Genomic DNA, 26,248 nt, shown 5'->3' with positions numbered 1-26,248 from the left:
AGGCAATGCATTGAGGGAGCGAGGTGGGGGGTGGGAGCTCACCTCGGCCCAAACTTTTATTTGACGCCTCCAACTTTAAAACCCTTTTTGCTTCGGCTTGCAACCGACGCGACTACGGTAGACGAAGACCGGCGAGGATGATGATGACGGCGACTATAAATGTGTTTTATTTGTCGGATTTTAAGGGGACGCCTTCGCACGCGGCGGAGAATTAAAAAAAACCCGAACCAGGAACGCGATTGCCGGAGCACGTGCGTCGTGACGTCAACGCGTTGGTTTGACGTCGTGACGTCGCCGCTTTGGTTTGACGTCGTGACGTCGCCGCGTTGGTTTGACGTCGTGACGTCGCCGCGTTGGTTTGACGTCGTGACGTCGCCGCGTTGGTTTGACGTCGTGACGTGAGCGAGTTGTTTGCGTCCTGACGTCACCGCGTTGCTTTGCGCGCCGACGTCACCGCGTTGCTTTGCGTCGTGGCGTCACCGCGTTGCTTTGCGTCGTGACGTCGCCGCGTTGGTTTCACGTCGTGACGTCGCCGCGTTGGTTTGACGTCGTGACGTCGCCGCGTTGGTTTGACGTCGTGACGTCACCGCGTTATTTGCGTCGTGACATTGCCGAGTTGTTTGCGTCGTGACGTCGCCGCGTTGCTTTGCGCGGCCGGCGACGTCACCGCGTTGCTTTGCGTCGTTGCGTCACCGCGTTGCTTTGCGTCGCGACGTCACCGCGTTGGTTTGACGTCGTGACGTCGCCGCGTTGGTTTGACGTCGTGACGTCGCCGAGTTGTTTGCGTCGTGACGTCGCCGCGTTGTTTGCGTCGTGACGTCGTCGCGTTGTTTGCGTCCTGACGTCACCGCGTTGCTTTGCGCGGCGACGTCACCGCGTTGCTTTGCGCGGCGACGTCACCGCGTTGCTTTGCGTCTCGGCGTCACCGCGTTGCTTTGCGTCGCGACGTCACCGCGTTGCTTTGCGTCGCGACGTCGCCGCGTCCCGACGTCGCCGCGTTGGCGTGCCGGAGTCGGCGCGTTGCGTCACCACGTCACCACGTCACCGCGTTGCGCGAGGGGGAGGAGGGAGGGCGCGCGAGCTGTGGGCGGAGTCGCCACCGCGCGCCCTCGCGTGCCTCTCGCGCTCGCCGTGCGCGGTGACGTTGCTTTAAGTTGACGTGACGGCGCGGTGACGTCATTACGCACGCAGTCATACAAACTGCGAGCGTGGGACAGAGGGGGGGGGAGCGGTGGCGCAGCGGTTAGCGCAGCGCTACGAACCTGGCGACCCGAGTTCGATTCCCGCTCACGGTCCACCAACACCACCAGCGACGATTATCTGAACCGGTTCCTGGGCCTTACCCCTAGGTCGACTCAGCCTCAAATGAGTACCTGGTGCGGTTTGTAAACCATGATGATGATGATGTAAATTACAGAGGGACACGCGTGGATTAGAGACGTTACATTGATCTTCATCCAGCAGTGGATAGACCACGATGATGATGTGAATCATACTGAGAGACAGAGAGACACGTGGATTAGAGACGTCATATTGATCTTCATCCAGCAGTGGATAGACCACGATGATGATGTGAATCACACTGAGAGACAGAGACACGTGGATTAGAGACGTTACATTGATCTTCATCCAGCAGTGGATAGACCACCATGATGATGTGAATCACACTGAGAGACAGAGAGAGAGAGAGACACGTGGATTAGAGACGTCATATTGATCGTCATCCAGCAGTGGATAGACCACGATGATGATGTGAATCACACTGAGAGACAGAGAGAGACACGTGGATTAGAGACGTTACATTGATCGTCATCCAGCAGTGGATAGACCACGATGATGATGTGAATCACACTGAGAGACAGAGAGAAAGAGAGAGACGTGGATTAGAGACGTTACATTGATCTTCATCCAGCAGTGGATAGACCACGATGATGATGTGAATCACACTGAGAGACAGAGAGACACGTGGATTAGAGACGTCATATTGATCTTCATCCAGCAGTGGATAGACCACGATGATGATGTGAATCACACTGAGAGACAGAGACACGTGGATTAGAGACGTTACATTGATCTTCATCCAGCAGTGGATAGACCACCATGATGATGTGAATCACACTGAGAGACAGAGAGAGAGAGAGACACGTGGATTAGAGACGTCATATTGATCGTCATCCAGCAGTGGATAGACCACGATGATGATGTGAATCACACTGAGAGACAGAGAGAGACACGTGGATTAGAGACGTTACATTGATCGTCATCCAGCAGTGGATAGACCACGATGATGATGTGAATCACACTGAGAGACAGAGAGAAAGAGAGAGACGTGGATTAGAGACGTTACATTGATCTTCATCCAGCAGTGGATAGACCACGATGATGATGTGAATCACACTGAGAGACAGAGACACGTGGATTAGAGACGTTACATTGATCTTCATCCAGCAGTGGATAGACCACGATGATGATGTGAATCACACTGAGAGACAGAGACACGTGGATTAGAGACGTTACATTGATCTTCATCCAGCAGTGGATAGACCACCATGATGATGTGAATCACACTGAGAGACAGAGAGAGAGAGAGACACGTGGATTAGAGACGTCATATTGATCGTCATCCAGCAGTGGATAGACCACGATGATGATGTGAATCACACTGAGAGACAGAGAGAGACACGTGGATTAGAGACGTTACATTGATCGTCATCCAGCAGTGGATAGACCACGATGATGATGTGAATCACACTGAGAGACAGAGAGAAAGAGAGAGACGTGGATTAGAGACGTTACATTGATCTTCATCCAGCAGTGGATAGACCACGATGATGATGTGAATCACACTGAGAGACAGAGACACGTGGATTAGAGACGTCATATTGATCGTCATCCAGCAGTGGATAGACCACGATGATGATGTGAATCACACTGAGAGACAGAGAGAGACACGTGGATTAGAGACGTTACATTGATCGTCATCCAGCAGTGGATAGACCACGATGATGATGTGAATCACACTGAGAGACAGAGAGAAAGAGAGAGACGTGGATTAGAGACGTTACATTGATCTTCATCCAGCAGTGGATAGACCACGATGATGATGTGAATCACACTGAGAGACAGAGAGAGAGACGCGTTGATTAGAGACGTTACATTGATCTTCATCGAGCAGTGGATAGACCACGATTATGTGAATCACACAGAGAGACAGAGACACGTGGATTAGAGACGTCATATTGATCTTCATCCAGCAGTGGATAGACCACGATTATGTGAATCACACAGAGAGACAGAGAAAGAGAGAGACGTGGATTAGAGACGTTACATTGATCTTCATCCAGCAGTGGATAGACCCACGATGATGATGTGAATCACACTGAGAGACAGAGACAGAGAGAGACGTGGATTAGAGACGTTACATTGATCTTCATCCAGCAGTGGATAGACCACGATGATGATGTGAATCACACTGAGAGACAGAGACAGAGAGACACGTGGATTAGAGACGTCATATTGATCGTCATCCAGCAGTGGATAGACCACGATGATGATGTGAATCACACTGAGAGACAGAGACACGTGGATTAGAGACGTCATATTGATCGTCATCCAGCAGTGGATAGGCCCACGATGATGATGTGAATCACACTGAGAGACAGAGAGACACGTGGATTAGAGACGTCATATTGATCGTCATCCAGCAGTGGATAGACCACGATGATGATGTGAATCACACTGAGAGACAGAGAGACACGTGGATTAGAGACGTCATATTGATCGTCATCCAGCAGTGGATAGGCCCACGATGATGATGTGAATCACACTGAGAGACAGAGAGAGGGGGACACGTGGATTAGAGAGCGCATGCGTGGTTTGAGGCATCACCATCATCATAGTGACCAACCGCGCCCATCGACAACAAACTAAACACAACAACCACAACAAGTTGTAAACAAATGAGTTTGTCAATCTAGATCAGGGGCAGGGGAAACTTTTTTCTGCCAAGGGCCATTTGGATATTTATAAAACATCATTTCGAGAGCCATACAAAATGATCAACTTAAAAATTAGCCCGTTATATTTGGTCAAAAATCTACTAAACTCACCCCTAATGCGATGGACTGGAACTGCTTCTCTTTGGCGAGGCGTGGTAGTGATGATGAAACCTGCTTTTCCAGGTTTGCTCCTACCTAGATTTGTTGAATTTCGAGTCCCGCCTGCGGTTGCCTTAGCAGGGCCACACCAAATTATTTCGCGGGCCTCTTCCGGCCCGTGGGCCGGACGGTCCCCACCCCTGATTTCTAGATGATGATGATGATCATTTATTTTTTTAAAGTGCGTAGCTCCCACCGGCTTCCAAATATCGGAGGGAAGAGCGTTCCAGACGGCCGCAGAAGCGCATCTGAAAGCGCCTCGCGGCCACCACCCACATCGGTGACGATTTTCTGAACCGTTCCTGGGCCTCCCCTAGGTCGACTTGGCCTAAAAAAAGGTGCCTGGTGCGGCGCTGGCCGCCCACCCCCTCGTGTGCCGTGAGATCATTCATCCATCGCTGCTCGCTAACAGCATAGCACCATGCTCCGAGCATCTGTTAAAGGCCACACGTGGGTGGGTGGGTGCGATGGTGAGTGGGTGAGTGCGATGGTGAGTGGGTGGGTGGGTGAGTGGGTGAGTGGGTGGGTGGGTGAGTGGGTGGGTGGGTGAGTGGGTGGGTGGGTGAGTGGGTGGGTGCGATGGTGGGTGGGTGCGATGGTGGGTGGGTGCGATGGTGGGTGGGTGAGTGCGATGGTGGGTGGGTGAATGCGATGGTGGGTGGGTGAGTGCGATGGTGGGTGGGTGAGTGCGATGGTGGGTGGGTGAGTGCGATGGTGGGTGGGTGAGTGCGATGGTGGGTGGGTGAGTGCGATGGTGGGTGGGTGAGTGCGATGGTGGGTGGGTGAGTGCGATGGTGGGTGGGTGAGTGCGATGGTGAGTGGGTGGATGCGATGGTGAGTGGGTGGATGAGTGAGTGGGTGAGTGCGATGGGTGAGTGGGTGGGTGCGATGGGTGAGTGGGTGGGTGCGATGGTGGGTGGGTGAGTGCGATGGTGGGTGGGTGAATGCGATGGTGGGTGGGTGAGTGCGATGGTGGGTGGGTGAGTGCGATGGTGGGTGGGTGAGTGCGATGGTGGGTGGGTGAGTGCGATGGTGGGTGGGTGAGTGCGATGGTGAGTGCGATGGTGAGTGGGTGGATGCGATGGTGAGTGGGTGGTTGAGTGAGTGGGTGAGTGCGATGGGTGAGTGGGTGGGTGCGATGGGTGAGTGGGTGGGTGCGATGGGTGAGTGGGTGGGTGCGATGGGTGAGTGGGTGGGTGCGATGGGTGAGTGGGTGGGTGCGATGGGTGAGTGGGTGGGTGCGATGGGTGAGTGGGTGGGTGGGTGCGATGGGTGAGTGGGTGGGTGGGTGCGATGGGTGAGTGGGTGGGTGGGTGCGATGGGTGAGTGGGTGGGTGGGTGCGATGGGTGAGTGGGTGGGTGAGTGGGTGGGTGGGTGCGATGGGTGAGTGGGTGGGTGGGTGCGAAGGGTGGGTGGCTGAGTGGATCTCGATGTGGAGGAACCGGTTGGTGCACCTCAGCCCGCCACAGCACGCGGAAGCGATCTCGAGGCGGGATGAGGCATCGCGCGCAGGTGATGCCCGCTCGTCTCCACGTCCGCCCGTGTTGCCCGATGCAGGTGATGTCTTACGCCTGCTCGCCTGCGTCCGTGAGCCTCCTCCTTCCCCCTAAGGGTCAACTCGGCCGCAAAATGGGTAACCTGGTGTCGCGGTGTGCGGTAGACGTCGCCACTGGGGGAGACAAAGGCGGCCGGGAGTGGTGGTTGCTGGCCACCCACCCCCTCGTGTGCCACAGCGCCGGACTGTATAGGTGGTGCTGCTCGCTAGCAGCACTTGCCCCAGCAGGCTGTTAAGGCTACACGGGGGACCTTTGTCTTTGTGTGTTCATAGGTGCTGCTGCTACTCGCTAGCAGCACTTGCCCCAACCGTCTGTTAAGGCTACACGGGGGACCTTTGTCTTTGTGTGTTCATAGGTGCTGCTGCTACTCGCTAGCAGCACTTGCCCCAACAGTCTGTTAAGGCTACACGGGGGACCTTTGTCTTTGTGTGTTCATAGCTGCTTCTGTTACTCGCTAGCAGCACTTGCCCCAACAGTCTGTTAAGGCTACACGGGGGATCTTTGTTTTTGTGTGTTCATAGGTGCTGCTGCTACTCGCTAGCAGCACTTGCCCCAACAGTCTATTAAGGCTACACGGGGGATCTTTGTCTTTGTGTGTTCATAGGTGCTGCTGCTACTCGCTAGCAGCACTTGCCCCAACCGTCTGTTAAGGCTACACGGGGGACCTTTGTCTTTGTGTGTTCATAGGTGCTGCTGCTACTCGCTAGCAGCACTTGCCCCAACAGTCTGTTAAGGCTACACGGGGGACCTTCGTCTTTGTGTGTTCATAGGTGCTGCTGCTACTCGCTAGCAGCACTTGCCCCAACAGTCTGTTAAGGCTACACGGGGGACCTTTGTCTTTGTGTGTTCATAGGTGCTGCTGCTACTCGCTAGCAGCACTTGCCCCAACAGTCTGTTAAGGCTACACGGGAGACCTTTGTCTTTGTGTGTTCATAGGTGCTGCTGCTACTCGCTAGCAGCACTTGCCCCAACCGTCTGTTAAGGCTACACGGGGGACCTTGGTCTTTGTGTGTTCATAGGTGCTGCTGCTACTCGCTAGCAGCACTTGCCCCAACAGTCTGTTAAGGCTACACGGGGGACCTTTGTCTTTGTGTCTGGTGTGTGGGTCTAATGAAGAAGGCCGCTTGTATACTTAGTTTTTTCGGTAAAGTCACGTTGAAGGGAAACAACAAAATAATAAAATATATATACAACAATAATGATGCCTTCAACGTGACTTTACCGACAAAACTAAGAATATGAATTACTGCAGTCACGAAAGCTTTGATCAAAATTTAAGGCCGCTTGTGTTGTGGCCGAAACGTCGTGAGAATTTTATTGTTATTTTATTTTATTATTTTTTAAATTTTATTCTCATTCTAAGTGGTGACTTTACCGAAAGAACCAAAGAATAGGTAAGCCCCACTCACTGAGCCGTGTAGCTGGCCATCACAAATAATTATACATCGACGAAGTGGGCCCATCGTCGTCATCATCATGATCATCATCATCATGATTATCGTCGTCGTGATCGTCGTGGTCATGTAGAGCGGCAGCAGCAGACAGATAGTCGAAAGGCGTCGCGATGTGGATCCTGGGGGGAATAAAAAAAACTAAAACCCTGCAGGAGCCGGAGAAAAATCCACGCGAACACGGGGAGAGAGAGAGACACGCAAACTCCAAATACACAGCAGGTGTCAGGGTCGGGATCGAACCCACGACCTCCTGTAGACCAGGCGAGGTAGTTAACATCTCCTAGCCACCGTGATGATGATGATGATGACAGAGAGACACGCAAACTCCAAATATACAGCAGCAGGCATCGTCAGGGTCGGGATGGAACCCACGCCCTCCTGTATACCAGGCGAGGTAGTTAACATCTCCTAGCCACCGTGATGATAATGAGAGAGAGAGACACGCAAACTCCAAATACACAGCAGGTGTCAGGGTCGGGATCTAACACACGTCCTCCTGTACAGCAGGCGAGGTAGTTAACATCTCCTAGCCACCATGATGATGATGGTGATGAGAGAGAGTGACACGCAAACTCCAAATATACAGCAGCAGGCGTCAGGGTCAGAGGGGGCGGACACAGAAAGATGTTAACTACCTCGCCTGGTATACAGGAGGTTGTGGCTTTGATCCCGACCCTGACGCCTGCTGCTGTATATTTGGAGTTTGCGTGTCTCTCACTCTCTCATCATCATCACGGTGGCTAGGAGATGTTGACTACCTCGCCTGGTCTACAGGAGGTTGTGGCTTTGATCCCGACCCTGACGCCTGCTGCTGTTTATTTGGAGTTTGCGTGTCTCTCTCTCTCATCATCATCATCACGGTGGCTAGGAGATGTTAACTACCTCGCCTGGTCTACAGGAGGTCGTGGGTTCCATCCCGACCCTGACGCTGGAGTCTGCGTGTCTCTCTCCCCGTGGTCGTGTGGATTTTTCTCCGGCTCCTCCTGGTTTTCCCCTCCACATTTCTAATCAGCGTCGTCACGCGTTATTTACACAGAACGCGGCAGCCGCCATGCATTGCCACTTGATGACGACGATGATGATAGCGATGATAGCGATGATGACGATGATAGCGATGATGACGACGATGATGATAGCCATGATGATGACGATGATGACGACGATGATGATAGCGATGATGATGTGGCGAAGATAGCGATGATGACGATGAAGACGATGATGATGATGACGATGAAGACGATGATGACGATAGCGATGATGATGACGACGATGATGATGACGATGATGACAATGATGATGACGAAGATAGCGATGATGACGATGAAGACGATGATGATGACGACGATGATGATGATAGCGATGATGATGATGACGACGATGATAGCGATGATAGCGATAATAGCGATGATGACGATGATGACGACGATAACGATGATGATGATGACGATGATGACGATGATAACGATGATAAGGCCGCTTGGTTGAGCTGTCATTTGTGATGGCCAGGTCGCTTGTGAAAAAGAGCTGAGTGTGGGGGGAGAGGGGGGGGGGAGTTTACGTGGTTACAATTTTTGTTTTTTAAATGTTTAAAATGATGAAACAATAGGAGTACATTTTACCCATTTATGGCAATCAAACAGGAGGCGCTAAGGTGCCCAAACACCAAAATAGATCAACTCTTTCAAGGCATCATAGATATATAATTTAAAACATTTATTTCTACGTGACTTTACCGAAATAACTGAAGATTAATTCCTGCAATCACGAAAGCTTCGAATCTCGTTTAAGAAAAATAAACATTTGTTGAGTTTCTCATTTAAACTGGAAATGTTACATTCTGACACCGCCACGTGGAAGCTCCCCCCCCCCCCCCGCGCAAACCCGCGGCCCGGGGCGATCGCCCCCAATCAGCCGTTACCCATAGGGGGCCGTCCATAAATGACGTCACGAACCTAGGGGGAGGGGTGGGGGGTTGAGAAATGTGACGTCACATCAAAACGCGCAACTTCAAATAAATACAGACACAACACGTTAATTCAATAGACTTTTTAATAAATGTTTTCTCTACTGCAACATCAGAGTGCAGCGCCACATTAAATACGCCGCAAATACGATGACAATATATTATGAGACCACCTTTGCCAGTGACAAGATAAAGTAATAGGTTTTTACCCTTTCAACTGGCACAAAAACTGACACCTTTATTCAAGGGCATCATGTTTGCAATACCCACAACACGAGCAGTCAAAAATGCAAACAAAAAAGACAACTCTGATAATAATATTGGCACTGTCCTTGAATTTGATTGGTCCACACCCGAGACGGTTTTTCTTAGAGCCCTTAGTCTCCACTGGTGTTGGACCAAAAGACACCAAAAGGCGTACAACTCAAAAACAGCGCACTATCAGAGTATTGAGGGCCCGGGGTATGCCTTTACATTATGAGACCTCCTTTGCCAGTAACAAGATAAAGTAATAGGTTTTCACCCTTTTATCTGGCACCTAAAACTGACACCTTTATTCAAGGCATCATGTTTGCAATAACCACAACACAAGCAGTCAAAAATGCAAACAAAAAGTTTTTGTGCCAGCTAAAAGGGTAAAAACCTATTCCTATATCTTGTTCCTGGCAAAGGAGGTCTCATAATGTAAAGGCTCACCCCGAGCTCTCAATACTCTGATTGTGCGTTGTTTTTGAGTTGTACGCCTTTTGGCGTCTTTTGGTCCAACACCAGTGGAGACTAAAGGGCTCTAAGAAAAGCCGTCTCGGGTGTGGACCAATCAAATTCAAGGACAGTGCCAATATCATTATCAGAGTTGTCTCTTTTTGTTTGCATTTTGGACTGCTTGTGTTGTGGTTATTGCAAACACGATCCCCTTGAATAAAGGTGTCAGTTTTTGTGCCAGTTAAAAGGGTAAAACCTATTCCTATATCTTGTATCTGGCAAAGGAGGTCTCATAATGTAAATGCTCACCCGAGCCCTCAAGTACTCTGATAGTGCGCTGTTTTTGAGTTGTACGCCTTTTGGTCCAACACCAGTGGAGACTAGGCTCTAAGAAAAGCCGTCTCGGGTGTGGACCAATCAAATTCAAGGACAGTGCCAATATCATTATCAGAGTTGTCTCTTTTTGTTTGCATTTTTGACTGCTTGTGTTGTGGTTATTGCAAACATGATCCCCTTGTATAAAAGTGTCAGTTTTTGTGCCAGCTAAAAGGGTAAAAACCTATTACTACGATGACAATAGTTTAAAGCGATTTGAAGCATGCTTTATATATTTTTTTTGGAGGGGGGGGGGGGCAGAGCTTTGTGACGTCATATTTGATGGTGGGGGGGGGGCCTGACTTTTTGTGACACCGCGTGACGAGGGGGGGGGCCCAAAATCGTCCAAAATCGCGTGACGTCATTTATGGAGGGCCCCGAGGCATGCCTCTGCCGCGGCCACGTGACTCGCCTCTGCCACGGCCACGTGACTCTCCAGGTGGGCTGTGCCTGCACGTGTCTATATTGAGCGCGACGTGAATCGCGTCTCTGGTGTCAGCCGCCCTCGCTCGTATCCCCTCGCTACCTACCTGGTAACGCAGGTGTGCGGCATAACCTGTGTACAGGTGTGTACACGTGTGTACAGGTGTGTACACGTGTGTACAGGTGTGTACACGTGTGTACAGGTGTGTACACGTGTGTACACGTGTGTACAGGTGTGAGGCATAACCTGTGTGTGTACACGTGTGTACACGTGTGTACACGTGTGAGGCATAACCTGTGTGTGTACACGTGTGTACACGTGTGAGGTATAACCTGTGTGTATACAGGTGTGTACAGGTGTGTACACAGCTGTGTGTGTGTACAGGTGTGAGGCACACCTATGTGTGTGTACAGGTGTGTACACAGCTGTGTGTGTGTACAGGTGTGAGGCACACCTATGTGTGTGTACAGGTGTGTACAGGTGTGTACAGGTGTGAGGCATGACCTGTGTGTGTGTACAGATGTGTACAGGTGTGTCTGTGAGTAACAGCACTTGCCCCAAGAGTCTGTTAAGGCTATACGGGGGGCAGTGGGGGTGTCTGAGTGAGTGTGTTAAGGGTGTTTGGACAGGTGAGTCTGAGTATATAACTGGTGGGGGTGTGGTGTGTGGTGGTGTGTGTGGTGTGTGTGGTGGTGTGTGTGTGGTGTGTGTGGTGTGTGTGTGGTGTGTGTGGTGGTGTGTGTGGTGTGTGTGGTGTGTGTGGTGGTGTGTGTGTGTGTGGTGTGTGTGGTGGTGTGTGTGTGTGTGGTGTCTGTGTGCGTGTATGCTTATAACCGGCTCCAGTTTTACAGCAGAGGTCTCACTCCAAATTAGTCGAGCGGCAATATCTTTTCATCAGTTGCGTAACGCTGTGTGGAAGCTACCTGGTCTGTCGCTCCGCACTAAGCTTCAGGTCTTCTCGGCCACGGTCATTCCCTCCCTTCTCTACGCTTGCGAAACGTGGACCCCCCTAATGGAACATTTTCGCCTGTTAGAAACATTTAGGCTAGCCTGCCTACGATCCATCCTGGGTTTAACTAGGCTGGATTGTGTGAGGAGCTCACAAATCTTAGAAAGATCTGGGCAAGGTCCCATCGGTGAGCTCCTCCGGCAGGCAAGGCTGCGTTGGCTGGGTCATGTAGCCCGCATGCCCCGACACCGCATGCCGAAACAGCTTTTGCTCGGCCGGATCGAGGGGGCTAAACGGGCGCGGCACGGGCTAGAGAAGAGATGGAGTGACGTGGTACAGGAGGACGTGGAGCTGAGTGGACTTGCCGATGACTGGTACCAGCGGTGTCAAGATCGGCCTCTGCGGAGGAGGCTCGTGAAGGATGCTACTGGGCAGTTGGAGGCAGTCGCCCTCCAACAACAACAGAGGGCGGAGGAGCGACGCTCACAACAACGAGCGGAGCGCTGGGTGGCTAAAGCACAGCAGGTTGGCACAGTAGGGGGCACAGGTGGTGCATCAGCCACTCATCTCGGTCATCTCAGTCGACCCGTGGCACTTGGGTCTGCCCCGTGACCTCCTGCCCGCGGACGTTCGACACTTCACGTGGCCTCAAGGTGCACATGGCCTGGCACAAGCGTCGTGGTGACGTCACCGCCACTTAGTGGCGAATGGCGGTTGTTGTTGTTGTGTGTGTGTGTATGTGTGGTGTGTGTGTGTGGTGGTGTGAGTGTGTGTGGTGGTGTGTGTGTAGTGGCGGTTGTTGTTGTTGTTGTTGTGTGTGTGTGTATGTGTGGTGTGTGTGTGTGGTGGTGTGAGTGTGTGTGGTGGTGTGTGTGTAGTGGCGGTTGTTGCTGTTGTGTGTGTGTGTGTGGTGTGAGTGTGTGTGGTGGTGTGAGTGTGTGTGGTGGTGTGTGTGTAGTGGTGTGTGTGTAGTGGTGTGTGTGTAGTGGTGTGTGTGTGGTGGTGTGAGTGTGTGTGGTGGTGTGAGTGTGTGTGGTGGTGTGTGTGTAGTGGTGTGTGTGTAGTGGTGTGTGAGTGTGTGTGGTGGTGTGTGTGTAGTGGTGTGTGAGTGTGTGGTGGTGTGTGTGTAGTGGTGTGTGAGTGTGTGTGGTGGTGTGTGTGTGTGGTGATGTGAGTGTGTGTGGTGGTGTGTGTGTAGTGGTGTGTGTGTAGTGGTGTGTGTGTGGTGGTGTGAGTGTGTGTGGTGGTGGTGTGAGTGTGTGTGGTGGTGTGTGAGTGTGTGTGGTGTGTGTGTGTAGTGGTGTGAGTGTGTGTAGTGGTGGTGTGAGTGTGTGTGGTGGTGTGTGTGTGTGGTGATGTGAGTGTGTGTGGTGGTGTGTGTGTAGTGGTGTGTGTGTAGTGGTGTGTGTGTGGTGGTGTGAGTGTGTGTGGTGGTGTGAGTGTAGTGGTGTGTGTGTGGTGGTGTGAGTGTGTGTGGTGGTGTGAGTGTAGTGGTGTGTGAGTGTGTGGTGTGTGTGTAGTGGTGTGTGTGTGGTGGTGTGAGTGTGTGTGGTGGTGTGTGTGTAGTGGTGTGTGAGTGTGTGGTGGTGTGTGTGTAGTGGTGTGTGTGTGGTGGTGTGAGTGTGTGTGGTGGTGTGTGAGTGTGTGGTGTGTGTGTGTGTAGTGGTGTGAGTGTGTGTAGTGGTGTGTGAGTGTGTGGGGAGCGGTGGCGCAGTGGTGTGTGTGTAGTGGTGTGTGTGTAGTGGTGTGTGAGTGTGTGTGGTGGTGTGTGTGTAGTGGTGTGAGTGTGTGTGGTGGTGTGTGTGTAGTGGTGTGTGTGTAGTGGTGTGTGTGTAGTGGTGTGTGTGTAGTGGTGTGTGTGTGGTGGTGTGAGTGTGTGTGGTGGTGTGTGTAGTGGTGTGTGTGTAGTGGTGTGTGTGTAGTGGTGTGTGTGTAGTGGTGTGTGTGTAGTGGTGTGTGTGTAGTGGTGTGTATGTGTGGTGGTGTGTGTGTAGTGGTGTGAGTGTAGTGGTGTGTGAGTGTGTGGTGGTGTGTGTGTAGTGGTGTGTGTGTGGTGGTGTGTGTGTAGTGGTGTGTGTGTAGTGGTGTGTGTGTGGTGGTGTGAGTGTGTGTGGTGGTGTGTGTGTGGTGGTGTGAGTGTGTGTGGTGGTGTGTGTAGTGCTGTGTGAGTGTGTGTAGTGGTGTGTGAGTGTGTGTGTAGTGGTGTGTGTGTAGTGGTGTGTGTGTAGTGGTGTGTGTGTAGTGGTGTGTGTGTAGTGGTGTGTGTGTAGTGGTGTGTATGTGTGGTGTGTGTGTGTGGTGGTGTGAGTGTGTGTGGTGGTGTGAGTGTGTGTGGTGGTGTGTGTGTAGTGGTGTGTGTGTAGTGGTGTGTGTGTATGTGTGGTGTGTGTGTGTGGTGGTGTGAGTGTGTGTGGTGGTGTGTGTAGTGCTGTGTGAGTGTGTGGGGAGCGGTGGCGCAGTGGTTAGCGTGCCCTGCGATATGAACCCGAGTTCGATTCCCGCTCACGGCCAACACCGGTAACGATTCTCTGAACCGGTTCCTCGACCTCCTCCCCCTAGGTCGACTCGGCCTCAAATGAGTACCTGGTGCGGTGTGTGGTAAACATCGCCACTGGGGAGACAAAGGCGGTCGGGCGTGGCTGTGGCCACCCACCCCCCTCGCGTGCCGTTCCGGCAAGTGCTGCTAGCTGCTCGCTAGCAGCACTTGCTCCTACAGTCTGTTAAGGCTACACGGGGGATCTTTGCCTGTGAGTGAGTGTGTTTGGGGTGTACGTGTTTGGGACAGGTGAGTGTATCACTGGTGGTGTGTAGCGTGTGTGTGACGGAGTCGTTATCCAGCAGTGAATTGTGTTTCAGATTTGCATTATATACTGTGTGTCTGTTGTGTGTCTCTCTCTGTGTGAGTCTCTCTCTGCTTGTGTGTCTCTCTGTGTGTTTCTGTGTGTCTCTCTCTGTGTGTCTCTGTGTGAGTTTCTCTCTGTGTCTCTGTGTGTCTCTCTGTGTGTCTGTGTTGTGTGTCTGTGTTGTCTCTCTCTGTGTCTGTGTTGTCTCTCTCTGTATCTATGCTGTGTTTCTCTCTCTGTCTCTCTGTGTGTCTCTGTGTCTGTGTGTGTCTCTCTCTGTGTGTCTATGTTGTGTGTCTCTCTCTGCTTGTGTGTCTCTCTGTGTGTCTATGTTGTGTGTCTCTCTCTGCTTGTGTGTCTGTCTGTGTGTCTATGTTGTGTGTCTCTCTGTGTGTCTCTGTGTTGTCTCTCTGTGTGTGTCTCTCTCTGTGTGTCTCTGTGTGAGTTTCTCTCTGTGTCTCTGTGTGTCTCTCTGTGTGTCTGTGTTGTCTCTCTCTGTCTATGTTGTGTCTCTCTCTGTGTCTCTCTGTGTGTCTCTGTGTGTGTGTCTCTCTGTGTGTGTCTATGTTGTGTGTCTCTCTCTGCTTGTGTGTCTGTCTGTGTGTCTATGTTGTGTGTCTCTCTGTGTGTCTCTGTGTTGTATCTCTCTGTGTGTCTCTGTGTTGTCTGTGTCTCTCTCTCTGTGTCTCTGTGTGTGTGTCTGTCTGTGTGTCTATGTTGTGTGTCTCTCTGTGTGTTGTCTCTCTCTGGGTGTCTCTCTCTGTGTGTGTCTGTCTGTATGTCTATGTTGTGTGTGTCTCTCTGCTTGCGTGTCTGTTTGTGTGTCTATGTTGTGTGTCTCTCTCTCTGTGTGTCTCTGTGTGTGTCTCTCTCTGTGTGTCTCTCTGTTGTCTCTCTGTGTGTCTATGTTGTGTGTCTCTCTCTCTGTGTGTCTCTCTGTTGTCTCTCTCTGTGTGTCTATGTTGTGTGTCTCTCTCTGTGTGTCTCTGTGTCTCTCTCTCTGTGTGTCTCTGTGTTGTCTCTCTCTGCTTGTGTGTCTGTCTGTGTGTCTATGTTGTGTGTCTCTCTCTCTGTGTGTCTCTGTGTGTGTCTCTCTCTGTGTGTCTCTCTGTTGTCTCTCTGTGTGTCTATGTTGTGTCTCTCTCTCTCTGTGTCTCTCTGTTGTCTCTCTGTGTGTCTATGTTGTGTGTCTCTCTCTGTGTGTCTCTGTGTCTCTCTCTCTGTGTGTCTCTATGTTGTCTCTCTCTGCTTGTGTGTCTGTCTGTGTGTCTCCGTGTCTGTGTGTTGTCTCTCTCTCAAACTTTGCAATCTTTGGAAGAACGTTAATGAACCAGGTAGGGTGTTGACTGTTGTGTTAGCCGACTCTCTGTGTTGTATTGCTTTATATTTCTAAGTTCACTAGGTTTATTTTCTCTTTCTTTTGTACCTGATGATGATTGCTTGTGTTGCGATTGAAACGTCGTATGCTATTATTTAATTTATTTATTTACTTTCCACGTGACTTTACCGAAAGAACCACGCGTGTCTCTCTCTCTCCACGTGTCTCTCTCTCTGCGCGTGTCTCTCTCCACGTCTCTCTCTCCACGTGTCTCTCTCTCTCTCCACGCGTGTCTCTCTCTCCACGTGTCTCTCTCTCCACGTGTCTCTCTCTCTCTCCACGTGTCTCTCTCTCTCTCCACGTGTCTCTCTCCCCACGTGTCTCTCTCTCCACGTGTGTCTCTCTCCACGCTTGTCTCTCTCTACCCGTGTCTCTCCACGTGTCTCTCTCTCTCTCCACGCGTGTCTCTCTCTCCACGTGTCTCTCTCCACGTGTCTCTCTCTCCACGTGTCTCTCTCCACGTGTCTCTCTCTCTCCGCGTCTCTCTCTCCCCACACGTGTCTCTCTCCCCACGTGTCTCTCTCTCTCTCCGCGTGTCTCTCTCTCCACGCGTCTCTCTCTCCCCACACGTGTCTCTCTCCCCACGTGTCTCTCTCTCTCTCCGCGTCTCTCTCTCCCCACACGTGTCTCTCTCCCCACGTGTCTCTCTCTCTCTCCGCGTGTCTCTCTCTCCACGCGTCTCTCTCTCCCCACACGTGTCTCTCTCTCCACGTGTCTCTCTCTCTCCGCGTCTCTCTCTCCCCACACGTGTCTCTCTCCCCACGTGTCTCTCTCTCTCCGCGTGTCTCTCTCTCCACGCGTGTCTCTCTCCCCACACGTGTCTCTCTCCCCACGTGTCTCTCTCTCTCCACGTGTCTCTCTCCACGCGTGTCTCTCTCTCCACGCGTGTCTCTCTCTCCACGTGTCTCTCTCCCCACGTGTCTCTCTCCCCACGTGTCTCTCTCCCCACGTGTCTCTCTCCCCACGTGTCTCTCTCTCCACGTGTCTCTCTCTCTCTCCTCTTGCACTCTCAGGAGGTCCATAATGGCCATTTCGGAGACGGTGAGCTGACAATGTTGAGGACCTGGATTAGAGTCCGGGTTTAATCAGCCACTGCCCGTGATTAAACCGGGTTGTCACGTGCACCGTGTTGTGACTCACATAGAGACCCATAGACTCACATAGAGACCCATAGACTCACATAGGGACCCATAGTCTATGGGTCCCATAGACTCACATAGAGACCCATAGACTCACATAGAGACCCATAGACTCACCTAAAGACCCATAGACTCACATAGAGACTCATAGACTCGCATAGAGACCCATAGACTCACATAGAGACCCATAGACTCACATAAAGACCCATAGACTCACATAGAGACCCATAGACTCACATAGAGACCCATAGACTCACATAGAGACCCATAGACTCGCATAGAGACCCATAGACTCACCTAGAGACCCATAGACTCACATAGAGACCCATACACTTACATAGAGACCCAAGACTCACATAGAGACCCATAGACTCACATAGATACTCATAGACTCACATAGAGATCCATAGACTCACTTCACAGAAAACCATAGACCCGCATAGAGACCCATAGACTCACATAGAGACCCATAGACTCACATAGAGACCCATAGACTCACATAGAGACCCATAGACTCACATAGAGACGCATAGACTCACATAGAGACTGATAGACTCACATAGAGACCCATAGACTCACATAGAGACCCTTAGACTCACTTCACAGAAACCCATAGACTCACTTCACAGAAACCCATAGACCTGCATAGAGACCCATAGCCTCACATAGAGACCCATAGACTCACACAGAGACCCATAGACTCACATATAGACCCGTAGACTCACATAGAGACCCATAGACTCACATAGAGACCCGTAGACTCACATAGAGACCCATAGCCTTACATAGAGACCCATAGACTCACATAGAGACTCATAGACTCACATAGAGACCCATAGACTCACATAGAGACCCATAGACTCACATAAAGACCCATAGACTCACATAGAGACCCATTGACTCACTTCACAGAAACCCATAGACCGCATAGAGACCCATAGACTCACATAGAGACCCATAGACTCACATAGAGACCCATAGACTCACATAGAGACCCATAGACTCACATAGAGACTCATAGACTCACATAGAGATCCATAGACTCACTTCACAGAAACCCATAGACCCGCATAGAGACCCATAGACTCACATAGAGACCCGTAGACTCACATAGAGACCCATAGCCTTACATAGAGACCCATAGACTCACATAGAGACTCATAGACTCACATAGAGACCCATAGACTCACATAGAGACCCATAGACTCACATAAAGACCCATAGACTCACATAGAGACCCATTGACTCACTTCACAGAAACCCATAGACCGCATAGAGACCCATAGACTCACATAGAGACCCATAGACTCACATAGAGACCCATAGACTCACATAGAGACCCATAGACTCACATAGAGACTCATAGACTCACATAGAGACTCATAGACTCACATAGAGATCCATAGACTCACTTCACAGAAAACCATAGACTCACTTCACAGAAACCCATAGACCCGCATAGAGACCCATAGACTCACATAGAGACCCATAGACTCACATAGAGACCCATAGACTCACATAGAGACGCATAGACTCACATAGAGACTAGACTCACATAGAGGCCCATAGACTCACATAGCGACCCATAGACTCACATAGAGACCCATAGACTCACATAGATACGCATAGACTCACATAGAAACCCATACACTCACATAAAGACCCATAGACTCACTTCACAGAAACCCATAGACTCACATAGAGACCCGTAGACTCACATAGAGACCCATAGACTCACATAGAGATCCGTAGACGCACATAGAGACCCATAGCCTCACATAGAGACCCATAGACTCACATAGAGACTCATAGACTCACATAGAGACCCATAGACGCACATAAAGACCCATAGACTCACATAGAGACCCATAGACTCACTTCACAGAAACCCATAGACCGCAAAGAGACCCATAGACTCACATAGAGACCCATAGACTCACATAGAGACCCATAGACTCACATAGAGACCCATAGACTCACATAGAGACCCATAGACTCACATAGAGACTCATAGACTCACATAGAGATCCATAGACTCACTTCACAGAAAACCATAGACTCACTTCACAGAAACCCAGAGACCCGTATAGAGACCCATAGACTCACATAGAGACCCATAGACTCACATAGAGACCCACAAACTCACATAGAGACCCATAGACTCACATAGAGGCCCATAGACTCACATAGAGACCCATAGACTCACATAGAGACGCATAGACTCACATAGAGACCCATAGACTCACATAGAGACCCATAGACTCACATAGAGACCCATAGACTCACATAGAGACCCATAGACTCACTTCACAGAAACCCATAGATTCACTTCACAGAAACCCATAGACCTGCATAGAGACCCATAGCCTCACATAGAGACCCATAGACTCACAGAGAGTCCCATAGACTCACATAGAGACCCGTAGACTCACATAGAGACCCATAGACTTACTTCACAGAAACCCATAGACTCACTTCACAGAAACCCATCGACCTGCATAGAGACCCATAGCCTCACATAGAGACCCATAGACTCACAGAGAGTCCCATAGACTCACATAGAGACCCGTAGACTCACATAGAGACTCATAGACTCACATAGAGACCCGTAGACTCACATAGAGACCTATAGCCTCACATAGAGACCCATAGACTCACATAGAGACCCATAGACTCACATAGAGACCCATAGACTCACATAGAGACCCATAGACTCACATAGAGACCCATAGACTCACATACAGACCCATAGACTCACATAGAGACCCATAGACTCACATAGAGACCCACAAACTCACATAGAGACCCACAGACTCACATAGAGACCCATAGACTCACATAGAGACCCATAGACTCACATGGAGACCCATAGACTCACATAGAGACCCATAGACTCACATAGAGACCCATAGACTCACATACAGACCCATAGACTCACATAGAGACCCATAGACTCACATAGAGACCCATAGACTCACATAGAGACTTAAAGACTCACATAGAGACCCATGGACTCACATAGAGACCCATAGACTCACATAGAGACCCATAGACTCACATAGAGACCCATAGACTCACACAGAGACCCATAGACTCACATAGAGACCCATAGACTCACATGGAGACCAATAGACTCACATAGATACCCATAGACTCACATAGAGACCCATATACTCACATAGAGACCCATAGACTCACATAGAGACCCATAGACTCACATAGAGACCCATAGACTCACATAGAGACCCATAGACTCGCACAGAGACCCATATACTCACATAGAGACACATAGACTCACATAGAGACCCATAGACTCACATAGAGACCCATAGACACACATAGAAACCCATAGACTCACATAGAGACCCATAGACTCACATAGAGACCCATAGACTCACATAGAGACCCATAAATTCACATTTATGGTCGCCGACTGTGACGTGAGGTGAACGTGGTCACTGTGACGTCAGGTGAACGTGGTCACCGACTGTGACGTCAGGTGAACGTGGTCACTGTGACGTGAGGTGAACGTGGTCACTGTGACGTCAGGTGAACGTGGTCACCGACTGTGATGTCAGGTGAACGTGGTCACTGGTTGTGACGTCAGGTGAACATGGTCACTTTGATGTGAGGTGAACGTGGTCACTGACTGTGACGTGAGGTGAACGTGGTCACTGTGACGTGAGGTGAACGTGGTCACTGTGACGTCAGGTGAACGTGGTCACTGTGACGTCAGGTGAACGTGGTCACTGTGACGTGAGGTGAACGTGGTCACCGACTGTGATGTGAGGTGAACGTGGTCACCGACTGTGACGTCAGGTGAACGTGGTCACTGTGACGTCAGGTGAACGTGGTCACTGTGACGTGAGGTGAACGTGGTCACTGACTGTGACGTCAGGTGAACGTGGTCACTGACTGTGACGTGAGGTGAACGTGGTCACTGTGACATCAGGTGAACGTGGTCACTGTGACGTGAGGTGAACGTGGTCACCGACTGTGACGTGAGGTGAACGTGGTCACTGTGACGTCAGGTGAACGTGGTCACTAACTGTGACGTCAGGTGAACGTGGTCACTGTGACGTCAGGTGAACGTGGTCACCAACTGTGACGTCAGGTGAACGTGGTCACTATGACGTGAGGTGAACGTGGTTACTGACTGTGACGTGAGGTGAACGTGGTCACTGTGACGTCAGGTGAACGTGGTCACTGTGACGTCAGGTGAACGTGGTCACCGACTGTGACGTGAGGTGAACGTGGTCACTGTGACGTCAGGTGAACGTGGTCACTGACTGTGACGTCAGGTGAACGTAGTCACTGTGACGTCAGGTGAACGTGGTCACCGACTGTGACGTCAGGTGAACGTGGTCACTATGACGTGAGGTGAACGTGGTCACTGACTGTGACGTCAGGTGAACGTGGTCACTGACTGTGACGTGAGGTGAACGTGGTCACTGTGACGTCAGGTGAACGTGGTCACTGTGACGTCAGGTGAACGTGGTCACTGTGACGTGAGGTGAACGTGGTCACTGTGACGTCAGGTGAACGTGGTCACTGTGACGTCAGGTGAACGTGGTCACTGTGACGTGAGGTGAACGTGGTCACTGTGACGTCAGGTGAACGTGGTCACTGTGACGTCAGGTGAACGTGGTCACCGACTGTGACGTCAGGTGAACGTGGTCACTGACTGTGATGTGAGGTGAACGTGGTCACTGTGACGTGAGGTGAACGTGGTCACTGTGACGTCAGGTGAACGTGGTCACTGTGACGTGAGGTGAACGTGGTCACCGACTGTGACGTCAGGTGAACGTGGTCACTGTGACGTCAGGTGAACGTGGTCACTGTAACGTCAGGTGAACGTGGTCACTGTGACGTGAGGTGAACGTGGTCACTGTGACGTGAGGTGAGCGTGGTCACTGTGACGTCAGGTGAACGTGGTCACCGACTGTGACGTGAGGTGAACGTGGTCACTGTGACGTCAGGTGAACGTGGTCACCGACTGTGACGTGAGGTGAACGTGGTCACTGTGACGTGAGGTGAACGTGGTCACCGACTGTGACGTCATTACTTTTCGTAGCAGCTATTTTCACTGGGTAGTTTGTCAGCTGAGGCTCTGCCTCCCCTGCCAATCCTGACCGCAGGTGGCAGCGCGTACTGACAGCACGTGCCCCCCCCCCCCCCCCAAACTGTTGAGGCTTCACGGGGGAATCTTCGTCTCTGTGGGGAGCGGCGGTGCAGTGGTTGGCGCGCTTGTGTTACAAACTCGTTGAGCCGAGTTCGATTCCCGTTCACTGCAACCGGGGTTGGGCACCCCCCACCCCACCCCCCTTCCCCCAGGGTCGACTCAGCCTCAGATGTGTACCTGGTGTGATGTGTAACCATCGCCACTGGGGAGACAAAGGCGGCTTAGGCGTGATGCTGGCCTTCATAGGTGCTGCTACTCGCTGACAGCACTCGCCCCAACATGTTTGTGGAGGCTATGGGGGGGGATCTTTGAGCGAGTGGGTGAGAGAGTGAGTGAGTGAGAAACTTATTGGGTCAGTGACAAACTGAGTGGGTGAGTGAGTGGGTCCATAGGTGGGTGGGTGAGTGAGGTGAGTGAGGTGAGTTAGGTGGGTGAGTGGGTGAGTGAGTAAATGAGTGGGTGGGCAAGTGAGTGGGTGGGTTGGTGGGTGGGTGTGTTAGTGGGTGAGCGAGCGAGTGGGTCGGTAGGTGGGTGAATGAGTGGGTGAGTGAGGTGGGTGGGTGAGTGAGTAAGTGGGTGGGCAAGTGAGTGGGTGGGTGGGTGAGTGAGTGGGTGGGTGGGTGAGTGGGTGAGTGAGTAAATGAGTGGGTGAGCAAGTGAGTGGGTGGGTGAGTGAGCAAGTGAGTGGGCGAGCGAGTGAGTGGGTGGGCGAGTGGGTGGGTGGGGGAGTGGGTGGGTGAGTGAGTGGGTGGGTGAGTGGGTGGGTGAGTGGGTGGGTAAGTGAGTAAATGAGTGGGTGAGCAAGTGGGTGGGCGAGTGAGTGGGTGGGTGAGTGGGTGGGTGAGTGAGTGGGCGAGTGAGTGGGTGGGCGAGTGAGTGGATGGGCGAGTGAGTGGGTGGGCGAGTGGGTGGGTGAGCGGGTGGGTGAGTGAGCGGGTGGGTGAGCGAGCGGGTGGGTGAGGGGGTGGGTGAGTGAGCGGGTGGGCGAGTGAGTGGATGGGCAAGTGAGTGGGTGAGCGAGTGGGTGGGTGAGCGGGTGGGTGAGTGAGTGGGAGGGTGAGTGAGCAAGTGGGTGGGTGAGCGGGTGGGTGAGTGAGTGAGTGGGTGGGTGAGTGAGTGGGTGGGTGAATGAGTGAGTGGGTGAGTGGGTGGGTGAGTGGGTGAGTGGGTGGGTGGGTGAGTGGGTGGGTGAGTGAGTGAGTGAGTGGGTGGGTGAGTGAGCAAGTGGGTGGGTGAGCGGGTGGGTGAATGAGTGAGTGGGTGGGTGAGTGAGTGGGTGGGTGAGTGGGTGAGTGGGTGGGTGAGTGGGTGGGTGGGTGAGTGGGTGGGTGGGTGAGTGAGTGAGTGGGTGGGTGAGTGAGTGGGTGGTCGAGTCGTTTAACGGTCTCTCACCACGTGAGTATTGCATTTGGCGGCCGTGCCATGTGGTGGGTGGACCGACGACACAAATTCTACCAGATCATTATGAGACCTCCTTTGCCAGTAACAAGATATAGTAATGGTTTTTACCCTTTTAGCTGGCAACTGACACCTTTATACATTGCAAACATGATCCCTTGTATAAAGGTGTCTGTTTTTGTGCCAGCTAAAAGGGTAAAAACATTACTATATCTTGTTACTGGCAAAGGAGGTCTCATAATGTAAATGCTCACCCCGAGCTAACAATACTCTGATGGTGCGTTGTTTTTGAGTTGTACGCCTTTTGGCGTCTTCTGGTCCAACACCAGTGGAGACTAAAGGGCTCTAAGAAAAGCCGTCTCGGGTGTGGACCAATCAAATTCAAGGACAGTGCCAATATTGTTATCAGAGTTGTCTCTTTTGTTTGCATTTTTGACTGCTTGTGTTGTGGTTATTGCAAACATGATCCCCTTGAATAAAGGTGTAGGTTTTTTTTCCAGTTGAAAGGGTAAAACCTATTCCTATATCTTGTTACTGGCAAAGGAGGTCTCATAATGTAAATGCTCACCCGTGCCCTCAATACTCTGATAGTGTGCTGTTTTTGAGTTGTACGCCTTATGGCGTCATCTGGTCCAACACCAGTGGAGACTAAAGGGCTCTAAGAAAAGCCGTCTCGGGTGTGGACCAATCAAATTCAAGGACAGTGCCAATATCATTATTAGAGTTGTCTTTTTTGTTTACATTTTGACTGCTTGTGTTGTGGTTATTGCAAACATGATCCCCTTGAATAAAGGTGTCAGTTTTTGTGCCAGCTAAAAGGGTAAAAACCATTACTTCTACCAAATCGTTACCCCTCTCATTGCCTAGCCCGGCTGAAGTGACGGATGTTGTTGTTGTTTGTGTACAGGGACAAAGTGGAACTGGTCGGCCCGGCTGAGGATTTTTATTTATTTATTTTTAGCGATGTCTCTCCTGACAAAAGGTGAGCAGCGATGGGTAAACGTGCAACTCTGTGTGTACAGCACTTTACACTGTACCTTTGTGTGTCCTCGACTTACGAACACCTCGACTTACGAACACCCGACTTACGAACACCCGACTTACGAACGCCCGCGCTCATGGGAAACCATCTTCGATGAGCGATATATTTTATTTATTTTAAACATCGACTCAAAGCGTGAACTCGCACACCTGCCAAATGGAGCCGCGGAACTATTTTGTTGTTGTTTGTTGTTGTTGTTCAGCGGAGTGATCCTCCGCGAGGTGCAGTGAGTCGACCTCGCGCTGGGAGTGAGTGTTTGCGCGTGCATGTGTGTGTGTAAAAGTGTGTGTGTGTGTGAAAATGTGTGTGAAGATGTGTGTGTGTGGGGGGGGAGCGGTGGTGTAGCGGTTAGCGCGCTGCGCTACGAACCTGGCGATCCGCTCACGGTCAACATCGGTGATTATCTGAACCGGTCCTGGGCCTCCCCTAGGTCGACTCAGCCTCAAATTAGTATCTGGTGTAGCTGTGTGTAGTAAACATCGCCACTGGGGGAGACAAAGGCGGCCCGGCGTGGTGCTGGCCACCCACCCCCTCGTGTGCCACCGTGCCGGCCTTCATAGGTGCTACTCGCTAACAGCACTTGCCCCTACAGTCTGTCAAGGCTACACGGGGGATCTTTATGTTTGTCTTTTTTGCGTGTTTAAAAGTGTGTGTGTGTGAAGCAGACTGCCAAACAACAGGGTGTGGCTCTTCTTTTGAACAAAAGAATGAAGGGGGCGTGGGAGCGTGGCGGTGAGGTGTGGGAAGCTGTAAGCCCCAGGCTACTTTGGGCTCGCCTTCCCATCAATCGGGAAGTGGTGGTCGTGGTTACTTATGCCCCCACCGAAGACGAACATCCGTGGAGGGATGCAGGCAAAGCCGATGAGTCAGATGCCTTCTATGACCTCCTGTCACAGGTGCTGGCTAAAGTGGCCCCTCCGGATAGAGTCATCTAGTTGGGTGACTTCAATGCCCGGGTTGGTCATGATGCTGGCACCTGGTCTGGAGTGATGGGAGGGCATGGGCCAGATCAGCTCAATAACAACGGTAGGAGGCTGCTAGATTTTTGAGCAGTCCATGGGCTTGTAATTACCAACACGCTGTTCCGGCATCGGCGCATCCACACAACATCATGGATGCATGCTGGGTCCAAGCAAGCACATCTGCTGGACTACATAGTGACGGACCAGCGGATGTGAGCCCATCTCCTTGACATCAAGACCTACCGTGGAGCTGATCTGCCCTCTGACCATAGACTTGTCATCTGTAAGATGCGCCTGCCATTCTTCCGCTCCGGTGGTGGGTGTACACCCAGGACCCCATTCCAACCTAAAGTGGCCTGGTCTCAGTTATCTGATGAAAGTTGCAAGCGAGAATTTAATCATCGCCTGCGGCTGGGGTTGGCATCGTTCCCCACTCCTCCTGATGTCGAGGGTAAATGGGCGAGGTTTAGGACTGTCACTCATGCAGCTGCATTGGCTGCTTTAGGTACGCGGTCCAGACCTCCCCAGAGACCCTGGTTGACAGAGGAGGTGTTCAGGATAGTTGAGAAAAAGCGACAGGCCCACTGTCATCGGCTACAGAATCCCACGTCAGAGAATGAGGAGGCTTACCGCAGCCTTCGCTCGGAGGTTCGTAGAGCCGTGAGGCGCTGAAAGGATGGGTGGTGGTTGCGGGTTGCTGAGGAGATGGAGTCTGCTTCAGTG

At 51.5% G+C, this 26,248-nt stretch overlaps 2 protein-coding genes across 15 annotated transcripts in view; one reads left to right on the top strand and one right to left on the bottom strand.

Annotated features, from left to right (window-relative positions):
* Window positions 1-290, bottom strand: part of LOC116955854 (uncharacterized) — a 102,243-nt gene extending 101,953 nt beyond the window's left edge. For 7 of the 8 annotated variants that reach the window (XM_076053795.1, XM_076053797.1, XM_076053800.1 and 4 more), the window contains exon 1: window positions 43-289. The gene's annotated coding sequence lies outside the window, so the exon portion shown is untranslated. Of the gene's footprint in view, window positions 1-42 lie in introns of all 8 variants that reach the window. The other variant, XM_076053798.1, reaches the window with a different exon arrangement.
* A 3,941-nt stretch (window positions 291-4,231) lies between these two features.
* Window positions 4,232-26,248, top strand: part of LOC116955900 (protein FAM3C-like) — a 58,800-nt gene continuing 36,783 nt past the window's right edge. For 3 of the 7 annotated variants that reach the window (XM_032977243.2, XM_032977242.2, XM_032977241.2), the window contains exons 1-2: window positions 5,577-5,715; window positions 24,429-24,503. In XM_032977243.2, the coding sequence (XP_032833134.2) occupies window positions 5,589-5,715; window positions 24,429-24,503 (202 nt within the window). In that variant the 5' untranslated portion in view covers window positions 5,577-5,588. The other 4 variants (XM_076053699.1, XM_076053698.1, XM_076053697.1 and 1 more) reach the window with 4 other exon arrangements.

This window comes from Petromyzon marinus, chromosome 62 (assembly GCF_048934315.1).
Source record: "Petromyzon marinus isolate PM22_M1 ecotype Great Lakes invasive population chromosome 62, UKy_Petmar_22M1.pri1.0, whole genome shotgun sequence".
Lineage (NCBI taxonomy): Eukaryota > Metazoa > Chordata > Hyperoartia > Petromyzontiformes > Petromyzontidae > Petromyzon > Petromyzon marinus.
Note: the sequence above shows the minus strand (reverse complement) of the source record. Positions and strands in the feature narration are given on the sequence as shown.